At 42.8% G+C, this 12,468-nt stretch overlaps 1 protein-coding gene across 1 annotated transcript in view; it reads right to left on the minus strand.

Moving 5' to 3' along the window:
* snx17 (sorting nexin 17) overlaps positions 1-12,468 on the minus strand; it is a 52,779-nt gene that overhangs the window by 30,775 nt on the left and 9,536 nt on the right. Inside the window, exons 3-4 of the mRNA XM_080790526.1 lie at positions 9,209-9,326; positions 4,351-4,415 (exon numbers count right to left, since the gene is read on the minus strand). Of these exons, the coding sequence (XP_080646652.1) occupies positions 4,351-4,415; positions 9,209-9,326 (183 nt within the window). The remainder of the gene's footprint in view (positions 1-4,350; positions 4,416-9,208; positions 9,327-12,468) is intronic.

Consider the following 12,468-nt stretch of genomic DNA (forward strand, 5'->3'; position numbering starts at 1 on the left):
AGTCAAGATGCAGAATCAGATCAAGGTCACCCATTTAATTTGCTATAAACCATCCTTCTGAACGAATATGCAAAACAATGGCATGTTGTCTTTCATTTTATGATGAGCATTATAATAACAAACAATAGCTATTTGGATGATAATTTAAAAAATAATGATATATCAATATTGAACAGACTGGGACAAAGAAGACCATTTGTCTTTCCCCAGACACAATCTCAAAGTCATCCCTTATCCTCCCTCCCTCTGTCAACAAGGGGTCTCAAAGTGCATGTTTATCACTAGGGTGCAGATGAGATGAGAACTCATCTCCTATTCTACACCTGCTGTTCCCTCAGCGTGAGACTGAGAGAATGGGAGGGAGGGGAGGGGAGGGGAGGGAGGTATGGAGGGAGGGAGGGAGGGGAGGGGAGGGAGGTATGGAGGGAGGGAGGGGAGGGGAGGGAGGTATGGAGGGAGGGAGGGGGTTTAGACTAGGGGGAAAAGGAGAATCCCATGTGGGAGCAAAGACAGAAGGAGAGGCGCAGAATGGATATGACAACGTGCCTCACTGCCTACGTGCTGATCTTTGTGATGGCAGACGTTGGCGACTTGGCAACGGAGTGCACAGCTTAACGAGTCGAATACACAAACAGCAAAAGGGTTGTGTCGAATCTGTGGGTTTTATTTTGGCACGTAAATATTCATATCTAGATTAACAACATGGGATGTTTCAAAATACTGTATGGTACTGCCAATCGAACAAAGCTATGAGGAAACAGGTTTCTAACCTAGACTACAATGCACATGATTTTTTTCTCCTCTTCTTCTTTTTGAGTCCCTCCTATATCCAAATAGCCTAGTCAATGTCCCCTCAAATATCACCACTCTGGATGGAGTATCCATCGTATGGGTTGAGTAAGTTGTATAAATATCTTGGGATTTGGTTGGACAACAAGTTAAACTTCAAACACCACATTGACGCCTTGGCAAAAAAAAGCTTAAGTTCACGCTGAGTTTCATCTACAGAATGACGTGCTGCTTTTCTAATGCTTCTCGCAAAAAGCTGGTTACAATACAGGCCTCTTCCTGTCGCAGCTCCATTATGGCGATTTATTTATTTATATTATATATATTAGATTTATTTATTATTACCGCTTTGCTAGTTCCTCAACTCTGAGCAAACTCCAGCCCTTGTTTCATGCTGCATTGAGGTTCAAACTCCAGCCCTTGTTTCATGCTGCATTGAGGTTCAAACTCCAGCCCTTGTTTCATGCTGCATTGAGGTTCAAACTCCAGCCCTTGTTTCATGCTGCATTGAGGTTCAAACTCCAGCCCTTGTTTCATGCTGCATTGAGGTTCAAACTCCAGCCCTTGTTTCATGCTGCATTGAGGTTCATAAGCAACTCCCCCTGTAGGACTCATCACTGTACTCTGTACGCCAGGGATATTCAATTGGCGGCCCGCGGGCCACATGTGGCCCGCGGAGCGCCTCCTTGTGGCCCCTGGAAGAATTTTGAAAAAAAAAAAAAAAAAAAAAAAAAAAACGTTTTTTTTTTTTTTTTTTTTTTTTGAGAATAATAATAGGGCTAATAAGAGTTACAGGTATGGTGTGTGGGATATTAATTGTGAGATTACCATAATGACAGTAATCATTAAAGGATCACTTTTCAACCTATCTTCATAATAGGTCCTCACTAATAATCATGATAAAATGACACGTTTTTTTCTACTCGGTCTGTGTCACATAGGAGGGCTGTGGGCAGTTCAGAAACCCACAGTGACATCAATGGAGAATCCAAGCTAATAGAAACTGCAGGCTTTCTAGTCCTGAAAAGTTGCGAAAATGGAAGCCATCATTCTCACAATAATAAACCCTGTTAGGGTCCATTTGGTTCCATTTGTACACTCTCAGAGTTACAGACCCATAAGGGTCCATTTGATTCCAAACCATTTCCCTGGGGACCCCCTGGAACTGCCTCAAGGACCCTGGGGGTCCCCGAACCCCACTTTGGAATCACTGCTCTATGTAATGTTTGTGTGTGTGTGTGTGTGTGTGTGTGTGTGTGTGTGTGTGTGTGTGTGTGTGTCCGTCCAGCTGATGGTCGTTAATGTCAAAGCAATGCTGTTTATGCACTGTCAAATAGATCTAGGCCTACATCTATTCTAAGGTGGCATATACCTGTATAGACATATTACCCTGCTCATTACTGTGCGGAAATATACATAAATCTTCGTGTTTGAGCACAAAAAGCATTTTGAGAACCCACAAATTTCCGCGCTTCGCGCGCACAATGTGCGGCCCCCCACACACAATCATTCTACAGTTGTGGCCCCCGGCCTAATCTAATTGAATACCCCTGCTGTACGCCCTAGTGGGTTACTTGGTACTACATTGGTATATTCTCACTTATAAAGCCATTCTTGGTAATAACCCACTTTACATTTGTTCTAAATTTGAACTCTCTCAACCTCAGATCAAATGCTTGGCTGCACTACGTCGCGCCCCCAACAAAATCTAAGGCTGGAGGAAAAAAAAGCCTTGCTTATTTCGGACCCTGGTCGATCTTGGAATGACCAGAAAATGTTCTCTTGCATTTTGGTTTACTAGAACATTTTGTTGCTTAGTTTTTGTTTATTGGTCTTTATTGGTTGCGTTTGCTAGACGTTCCTGTTCTCCCGTTGAGATTTCTACATCAGTGTCTGAGAGCAAATAGACATAGTGTCTATTTTACGTTATGAATGATGATGTACGATGATAAGAGCGCCACTCAGTAATTGGTAGCGCAAGACTCTAAAACTGTGATCAGACCCTAAATTGGGACATGTGTCGTGTTGTAACTAAGCATGCAAACCTTAAACCAGCCAGTGCAGAAAGCCTCAGTAGGCGAGCAGCAACAACCAGTAATTGTGTTGGTATGATCTCATCTGTCTCCAGTGTTATTACAGACTACAAGCTTTGGCACTCTGTCAGTCGGCGCTTCATATAAAAAGCCTGTTGATGAATTCACAAGGAGGAATCATAACGCGTCTCCCATTTTCAATATTATAATCCATTTAGGCCTGACGTCAAAATTAAAAAAATGAGTTTTCTGAAATACCTCATGTTTCGATATCAGTGGTGCTCAATATTTCATGTCAAGGAACCCCCAGAATTATCTGTATTTGGCCACCGATCCTCATCTGGAAATATGTTGTTCCAGCGACCCCCCCCCCAGAAGCAAATATACGAGTTAAAAACGTTCGCTCTGAAACAATATATAAAGATTTGCGCCACATTTTCACGATTTTTCTAAAATAGCAGACCTACAAGCTCGTAGCGTGGCACTCGGTGCCGCGCTATGAGCTTGTAGGTCTGCTATTTTTCAATAGCTAAAGTATGACATAAAGCTTAAAACACCAAAAGGGGTTCCCGTCCAGAATGGGTTAATGTAATATGGAGGTCATTAAAAGAGATCCAACTCTCCCACACAGGGCGTAACTTAACTACGTTGTTAAATTTGACCCAAGGGTGGCAACGCTGCCTCCTCTCATATCGGACAGTGATTTCACACGTGTACGTGCAAACCGACACTGTATAACTCATACTTGCTCGTGATTTGCCGATGGACTGACTCATCGCACATGAGGCGGTCATAGACATCATCATAACAATCTGCTCCTCCAATATGAAAAAGTCATTTCGACCCCATCGGATGGGAATGTGTGGCTGTGTGCTGCTGTGCTGCAAACTGTGACAGCCATAAAGAATACAGCCTCCTCACTCCACAACGTAACAGTGTCACTAAAAAAGTAATTATACCAGGCTGGTAGCAATTACAGTACGCCACCATGAGCCTTTTGGGCTCAAGGCGTCCACGTTCTGCTCTGCCTCCTCAAAGGCCCGGCTGGCGAGGCTGGCTGCTGCCCCCCCCATGTTGACTGAACAACAACATTAACCCATTTAGACCCGAGAACCCGATTCTACAAATGTCTTCTAAAAAACATGACAGTTTAATCAAAAACCCCATGTTTATATACTGTATGTCAGTCGTTCTCAAACATTTTCATGTCAAGGACCCCCCCAAAAAAACGTATGTAATTGACTTCCAACCCCCATCTCATTATGTTCCCCCAGAAGCAAAGTTAAAAATGTTCGCTCTGAAAGAATATATTTGCCCCCACATTTTCACGATTTTTCAAAAAAATAGCAGACCTACAAGCTCGTAGCGCGGCACTCGGTGCCGCGCTATGAGCTTGTAGATCTGCTATTTTTTCCAATAGCTAAAGTATAACATAGTGCTATGAACACCAAGAGGGCTTCCCGCCCAGAATGGGTTAAAATAAAATAAAGATCCTGGTAGGGAACCAAGCACCACCACCACCACCCACCTGCTGGGCTTTTCTCAAGAAGCTGTTGAACGTCTCACTGGCTCCGAGCAGCGGGTCCTGACGCACTGTTAAATAATAATAAGAGACGCACTGTTAAATAACAACAAGAGACAAGACAACACGATCACCACATAATAAGTCATCCTTTAGTTAGAAATAGAGGAATGGAAGCGCTGCAGGGATCTGTTAGTAGTGGCTCTTAGATAGGTGCTCTTTGGTGATGCAGGTAAAACCATATAGACAAAAGGTATCCTTCCTCCAAGTAGTACTGCTTGTCAAAAATGTGAATTGCAGACTTGAAAAGAAAAGAATCCAAGGCGAAAGGTGAAAAATTAAATAGTTTATTTTAAAGATGAGCAAGGCAAATAAATAACAGGACCAACGCGTTTCGACCAAAAAGGTCTTCGTCAGGGTCTCATCCTTTAGTTACTTTGATTTGTTTTTTGCGTGGTGAGAAAACTGTAAAGTAAAACGGGAAGTCAACTCGGACGACCCCTTTACACTCTAGACTAGAGCTTCATCAGGTGGTTACACAATAAAAAGATAATACGTCTTTTAGTCTTTACAGATGTACTGTACAGAGTACGGTAATAATAACGTTAGGGCAGCAGGGTTATAGACAACATTTTAGGAAGGAACGTTTCAGTGTCAACTAAAGCCATCGTGTGTTTTTTTAACTCTAGGGAAACACAGACTCTGAAATGTACTGTAGGAAGAGTGTAGAGGTGATTAAGATGTATTTGAACAATGTTTGCTCCAAGCAAGCTAGATGTTGATACCAAAGTGCAGAGGTACAACATACCAGTTAGTCATGTGATACAGTAAGATGCAGTTAAGATAGATAGTAGTAGCTCGTAATAACAGCCGGTAGTCAAAGACAATATGTCATGTAAGGTGAATGACAAGAGTTACAGTACTACAGGAGTGGTGAAAATGACAGCAGGACAGACTGGTGGTAATGCAGAAAAAGGCATGTGTATACACTAGGTGAGTCATCCATGCATTAGTAATGAGTTTACAGGATTACAATCATCCTTTCAGCTAAATCTGTCATTTTATAATTATCCAAAATGTACTCGACTAAATCTCAGAATCGTGTGAAGTGAGAGAGGGGGGGGGTGGGGGGGGGGGGGAGTAAGTGATGTCATGCCTGCTCCCACATGACATCACTGCTTAAAGCAAACATTAATTTAAAAGTGGAGAAAGGGAGGCTGGAGCAGCTCAGACAGTTTAAGCCCTTCTTTTATTAACAGGGTGCAAAGTAATAAAGAGACGACGTTTCACCATGTCTCAGTTACGTCTCCGTCAGGTTCCTGACCTCCTGTAACCCGTCCTGCCTCTGAGACGCACCAGACTGGCCTCCTATAGGCTAGAGGACTCTGAGATGCACCAGACTGGCCTCCTATAGGCTAGAGGACTCTGAGATGCACCAGACTGGCCTCCTATAGGCTAGAGGACTCTGAGATGCACCAGACTGGCCTGCTATAGGCTAGAGGACTCTGAGATGCACCAGACTGGCCTGCCATAGGCTAGAGGCTGCCTCTGAGACGCACCAGACTGGCCTCCTATAGGCTAGAGGACTCTGAGATGCACCAGACTGGCCTGCTATAGGCTAGAGGACTCTGAGATGCACCAGACTGGCCTGCCATAGGCTAGAGGCTGCCTCTGAGACGCACCAGACTGGCCTCCTATAGGCTAGAGGCCTCTGAGACGCACCAGACTGGCCTGCTATAGGCTAGAGGCTGCCTCTGAGACGCACCAGACTGGCCTGCCATAGGCTAGAGAGGCCTCTGAGATGCACCAGACTGGCCTGCTATAGGCTAGAGGCTGCCTCTGAGACGCACCAGACTGGCCTGCTATAGGCTAGAGGCCTCTGAGATGCACCAGACTGGCCTGCTATAGGCTAGAGGCTGCCTCTGAGACGCACCAGACTGGCCTGCTATAGGCTAGAGGCCTCTGAGATGCACCAGACTGGCCTGCTATAGGCTAGAGGCCTCTGAGATGCACCAGACTGGCCTGCTATAGGCTAGAGGCTGCCTCTGAGATGCACCAGACTGGCCTGCCATAGGCTAGAGAGGCCTCTGAGACGCACCAGACTGGCCTGCCATAGGCTAGAGGCGCCATTGGAACTCCCTTCTGCATTACTTTAAAAGTCCATAGACTTGGCTGCCACATGACGTCACAAGCGGGGGTCCCGTTTCTAAACAGATATACTGATAACTGGTCATCTGGCCTGGTGGTCTCAATGATTTGGAACTTTCTAGGAAGAATTTGGCTCAGCTTCGACCAACAGGAGTCCCCCCCCACCACTTGTTGAATGACACAGTCCAGTTGATGAAGTCAGTTTAAGTAATACTTCAGCTTCCATTGAGGAGCCAGTGCTCATTTTCATAGTGAATTATAGTTCAGTCATTGTATGAATGAATACATTACAATGAATAACTACAACCAGTCAACCACAAATGCTTGCTAGTAAAACTGTCAGTACATTTCCAAATCCAACCCTTCCACAAAATGCTGTTAGCTTAGGTCTATAAAGCATTTATGCCAATAGGTCAATGCCAACATTGATCACAAGACATTTAAAAACGGCCAACACAGCTTTGCAACGAACGGGCCCGGTCCAAATGAGATTGTCATAGTGGTTCATTTTCCATAACCAATGATGCAACAAAGCCAATGTCCAGCCAAGAACACACTTTGGCCGTGTGTGTGTGTGTGTGTGTGTGTGTGTGTGTGTGTGTGTGTGTGTGTGTGTGCGCCCATGCCTCTCCCAGACTACGAGCAAATACAGCCACTAAACAAAGCTCCCTTGTTCTGCAATAACTGCCAGAGTTGGTGTGGATTAAAACAAAACATGGTAAATGCAGCCAATTCTTCTCCTTCGGTCACAGTGAATGTTTGGCCAAAGTTCACCCCTGACCCGTTTGTAAAAATGTCAGGCTTTAAAAAAGCCACGTTGAACATTTTCCACGAGTCCAAATATTGACATTTTATCATTCGTTTGCTGTCGGGAGGAAACCTCATAACTCCATTTTTGAGGGTTTTTTGCTATTGAGCGCTATTGTGTGTTGTTTTGAAAATATTGAACCAATGCAAAGTATTAAAAGGTGCTCTGGACAAAACCTCTTAACTCCATCGAATCACTCAAAATGTCTGCTATAAAGCAACCAACTCCACCACCTCTCATGGAAGTAATTGACAATACACAATATAAGTTACAACACCAACTTTGATGAGGCTGTATTGCGTTGTTTTAAAAAAATATAAGGTTTTCTTAATTTCCTGAAAATGTTATATTTTTCATTTTCTGAAAAATTTACATTTTGGAGTTTCATGAGGTTTCATCTCGACAGCAGAGATATTTATGTTGGTCGAGTGGTTCACTCTCGTCTCTCATTGTACGGTATGTTTCAGATTCTGGAAAAACTGTCTCAATCTTCCTTGTTTATTTGCTCAAAGTGTGAAAAGTAATCGCTCATTCGAGTGCCTCAATGACAGAAGAAATAGATATACAGATGATGATCTATATTTGAACTTATATCATGGCCAACCCAAGGTTCAACATCGCTTTTTTGTACTGATCACTGGCAAAAGTTAACATTAGTTTACTATGAAATGAGGAATATGACTTATTTTAAAAATCACATTCAAGTTTTCATTTGGCAAAGAAACTGGTGGCAGACAGTGCCAAATTATTTTTAGAGAATGCAAACGCATAACATTTTATAATCATTACCAGGAAGTGAGTGAAAAGACTTGAAGTGGCAAGATTGTCAAATTCGGTAATTCCAGGTGAGTCAGCATACTTTATACCCAGGCCCGTCTTGGCCCAGAAGCATGCTACAGTAGTACGCTTTGTGCTTTAGATCTGAGTCAGACGTGTAGAACTTTCATGTGGTCTGGACTCTGGGGAGAGAGACCGTTTTATGCTTTCCAGAACCTTCACACCGAGCCAAGTCAAATACCCAAGGAATGGCTGGCATAGCAAGGTATATACCTTTAATTCTGGTGAAGATGCAGACTAGTAGAACATTTTTCTTTGTAGTTAAATAATAATAATAATGAGTTATTAACCCATTTTGGCCTGACCTCTAAATTTAAAAAATAAATCTTCGAAATCCTCCTAAAGTATTCCTGCACTATACCTGCATCGAGTGACCTTGGTACATAGAATTTGATCTATTGAAGATTCTGACCTTCAAATGTACATAATTTTTGTTTTGATTGTATTGCTGTATTGTTGTATTGTTCTTTCTGCTTTGGCAATGTAAACGTATGTTTTCTCATGCCAATAAAGCCCTTTGAATTGAATTGAATTGAATTGAATTGGGTACTGTTATTTATGAGCATTGTATGTCTGTGTCACTTATTTTGCCTCTTGTCTTGGCCAGTTCACACTTGTAGAATAGACTTCAGTCTCAATGTGGTTTTTCCTGGTTAAATAAAGGTAATTAGTATCGTATATCTCGATATTATATCCCGACGATATGTATCGATTTTTTTTTTTTTTTAATCGATAAAAGAATTAGTTGGGGGGGCTAGTGTGTGACATGAAATGTGAGCTGTAATCATATTCCATCATATTCACATGCTTTTGGAGAGAAATGAGAGACTCCATGCAGTCACTTTCAGTAGTAGAGGCCTGCAGAGGTGATGGTCGTTATTGATGCTCATTAATACATCAAGGAAGGCAATTATGTTTGCAATGTAGTTAAATAAAAATTGTGAAAAAATATTTTTTTGGTCATTTTGTCTGGAAAATAATTGTGTTGAACATATCGTGAAAAATCGTATCGTGAGTTGTATGAATTGAGTGTATCGTTACATGCCTAGTAATTAGACGTGGAGAACTCACCAGCCTGCATGTATTTCTCCAGCTGTTCTCGTCTCTGTTCCACCTCCGCCGGCGTCAGCGTGAAGATCTTCTTGGGGGGGAAAGACGGCACCACGTTGTTCCCATACTCCTTTTTTATCTGTTGGCACCGAAATGGGAATAATTGTGAAACTGGTGCAAACACAGCAAAACAATCCTAAGTGTTTAAACATTCATGCATTCTTAACACTCAAAGAGTTTAGCACTGGGGGGGGATTGTACTGTGGTTAGTTAAGCTGTGAATTTGTGGTGTATTAACCCATTTTGGTCGGAAACCCCTTTTGGTGTTACGCATTACGTTATGCTTTAGCTATTGAAAAATAGCAGATCTACAAGCTCATAGCGCGCCACCGAGTGGCGCGCTATGAGCTTGTAGGTCTGCTGTTTTTGGAAAAATCGAAGAACGACTGACATAGAAACATGGCTTTTTCAGAAAACTGTCAGGATGTATAGAAGACATTTTTAGAATCTGATCTCAGGTCAGAATAGGTTAAGCCGTTAGTTCTGCATTGTTCTTTTAACAATGAACTCAGAAGGACTAATAAAAAATAAAAAACAACTTTAGAAACACACGACGACATGAACATTTACATGATAAAAATGCCATTAACAGCAGCGGAACCTGTGCGTACGGTATTTACGGTCCACCTCCCTGAGTTCAACAGCAGCAGATTCAGAGTCTTTGAGGCCCGTTCATTCATACCATTTCAGATGAATCACAGGTTTATTTTAAGCCTCATTTCAGCAAATAGCTGGCGAAGAGTTTCCATGCCCCACACACACACGCAGACACACAGTCACACACACACACACACACACAGACACACAGTCACTCACACACACACACACACACAGTCACACACACACACACACACACACACACACACACAGACACACACACACACACACGCACGCACGCAGACACACACACACACACACACACACACAGACAGACAGACAGACACACACACACACACACACACACACACACACACACACACACACACACAGACACACACACATCTAGAATGATGAGTGTCTACTTATCCCATTTCGGGCGAGAACCCCTTTTGGTGTTTTAAGAATTATGTTATACTTTAGCTATTGAAAAATATCAGATCTACAAGCTTGTAGGGTCTGCTATTCTTTGAAAGATCGTGAAAATGTGCCTCAAATCTTTGAATATATATATTATTACAGAGGGAACATTTTAACTCAAATCTTTGCTTCCAGGGAGGTGGTCCCTGGAACAACGTAATTTCAGATGGGAGGGTGGAGGCCAATTACATTTAATGTTTGTGGGTCCTTGACATGAATATGTTTGAGAACGACATGCCTCAGAAACACAGGGTTTTTCTGAATACTGTCAGGATTTAGAAGACATTGGTAGAATCGTCCTCAGGTCTAAATGGGCTAGAATGATGAGCGTCTACTTATTCCAGGAGTTCACCGTCTTCCAGACCTACTGTACCTTGACTCATTAATTCCCCAGTGAAAATAATAATTTGGCCATTATAAGACTGAACAGTCTAGATTCTAACAGTTTTCTGAAAACCCTGTTTCTATGACACAGTGGTGCTCAACCTTTTCAATCTGTATTTGACCCCCATCTGAAAATATGTAGTTCCAGCAGGGACCCCCCCAGAAGCAAATATTTGAGTTAAGAACGTTCGCTGTGAAACAATATATATTCAAAGATTTGCTCCACATTAAAGATTTTTCAACAAACAAAAAAAAATAGCAGATCTACAAGCTCATAGCTAGCGGCACAGAGTGCAGCGCTAAGAGCTTGTAGATCAGCTAAAGTTAAGCTAAGCTAGAAGAATCAGACAGCGGAACATTGCTGCTGCAGGCTAACTTGAGGCATGTTGCCTGATGGGTGTGATTTCTCTTTTACGTGTCATATCATATCGGGCTCTCTCGACACATCTGTAAAAAGATGGACTGCAGTGCATACGTTGAGGCGACAGGGAGAATATCCTTCACCTCCACATACACATACTGCCCTGCAGGGAGAATATCCTTCACCTCCACATACACATACTGCCCTTTGCTATTTCCAACGCGCTGCCTGGAAGGCAGCATCAGGCGCGCATACTGATCAGCCTGGTGGTAGCCGCAGCCACTTGTGTGTGTTAAAGATGCATCATCACAGTATAGAGTCCAGGCAAAAAGGAAAGGAAAGGTACTATGTTTATTGTTTACCCTGCAGGGTAACTGGACTAAGGAAAGGAAAGGTACTATGTTTATTGTTTACCCAGGGTAACTGTCTGGACTAAGCTCAAGAACTTGTTTACAGCCAGGCCCTGCTCATAGAATATTTCATGGTAGTGGTTCAATGCTTAGAGTATATATGAATAGAGAAGGCACCCGGAGGAAACCCTGAGGCGAAATGGACATAGTGGCCGAATTTGTCATTGCAGCTCGAGCCAGCGCTGGTCCGTTGACTATCATTGCACACGTTCATGTGTTTGAGGCCATGACACGTGAACGAAGGTTTCATACGTGAACGCGCACAAACGGCACAATGATAGTGAAATCGCCTCATGCACTTTTGAGCAACTTAATGCAAGTGGATGGAAGGAGAACTCGGGTGTCTTCTCTATTCATATATACTATAAGGTTCAATGCCTTGTCCATAAAGGGCACTTCAGCGGTGGATACGAACTATAGCGACCTTCCGATATCAAGACCGCTCCGCAAACCGTTCGGCCACCGCTGCCACCAGAAAGGGCAGCAATCTCACGTTGCCCTAGAGTGCTCCTCTCAGCCACAGCACTTTACTTTCTTCTTTGGCTTTTAACAAGAATATAAAAGGTAATTTATAAAAGTAATTTTCTTTGTCCTTGTTTTTTGCATCACTTTTGCTGAACCATGGATGCAAAAACAGGTATGTAGGTACACAAAAGAAAAGAAGAAAAAAATACATGCCAAAACTGTGGGGGTTTGTATTAAAGCATGTTTCCCAGGGAGAACATTTCTGAAAGATAATTTCATTACATGCTCATTTCTAGTTAATTTCAACGTGTTTTCAAATGCCTGAAAACTAATTCTAACAATCATAATAAGGGACATTCCAGACCAGTACCCAGAGTGGGTCTTTTTAACCCATTCTGGGGCAGGAACCCCTTTTGGTGTTAGCATTATGTTATGCTTTAGCTATTGAAAAATAGCAGATCTACAAGCTCATAGCGCGCCACCGAGTGGCGCGCTACGAGCTTGTAGGTCTGCTATTTTTGAAA

The sequence above is a fragment of the Protomyctophum bolini genome (genome assembly GCF_963924005.1).
Source record: "Protomyctophum bolini genome assembly, chromosome: 19".
NCBI classification, from domain to species: Eukaryota; Metazoa; Chordata; class Actinopteri; order Myctophiformes; family Myctophidae; genus Protomyctophum; species Protomyctophum bolini.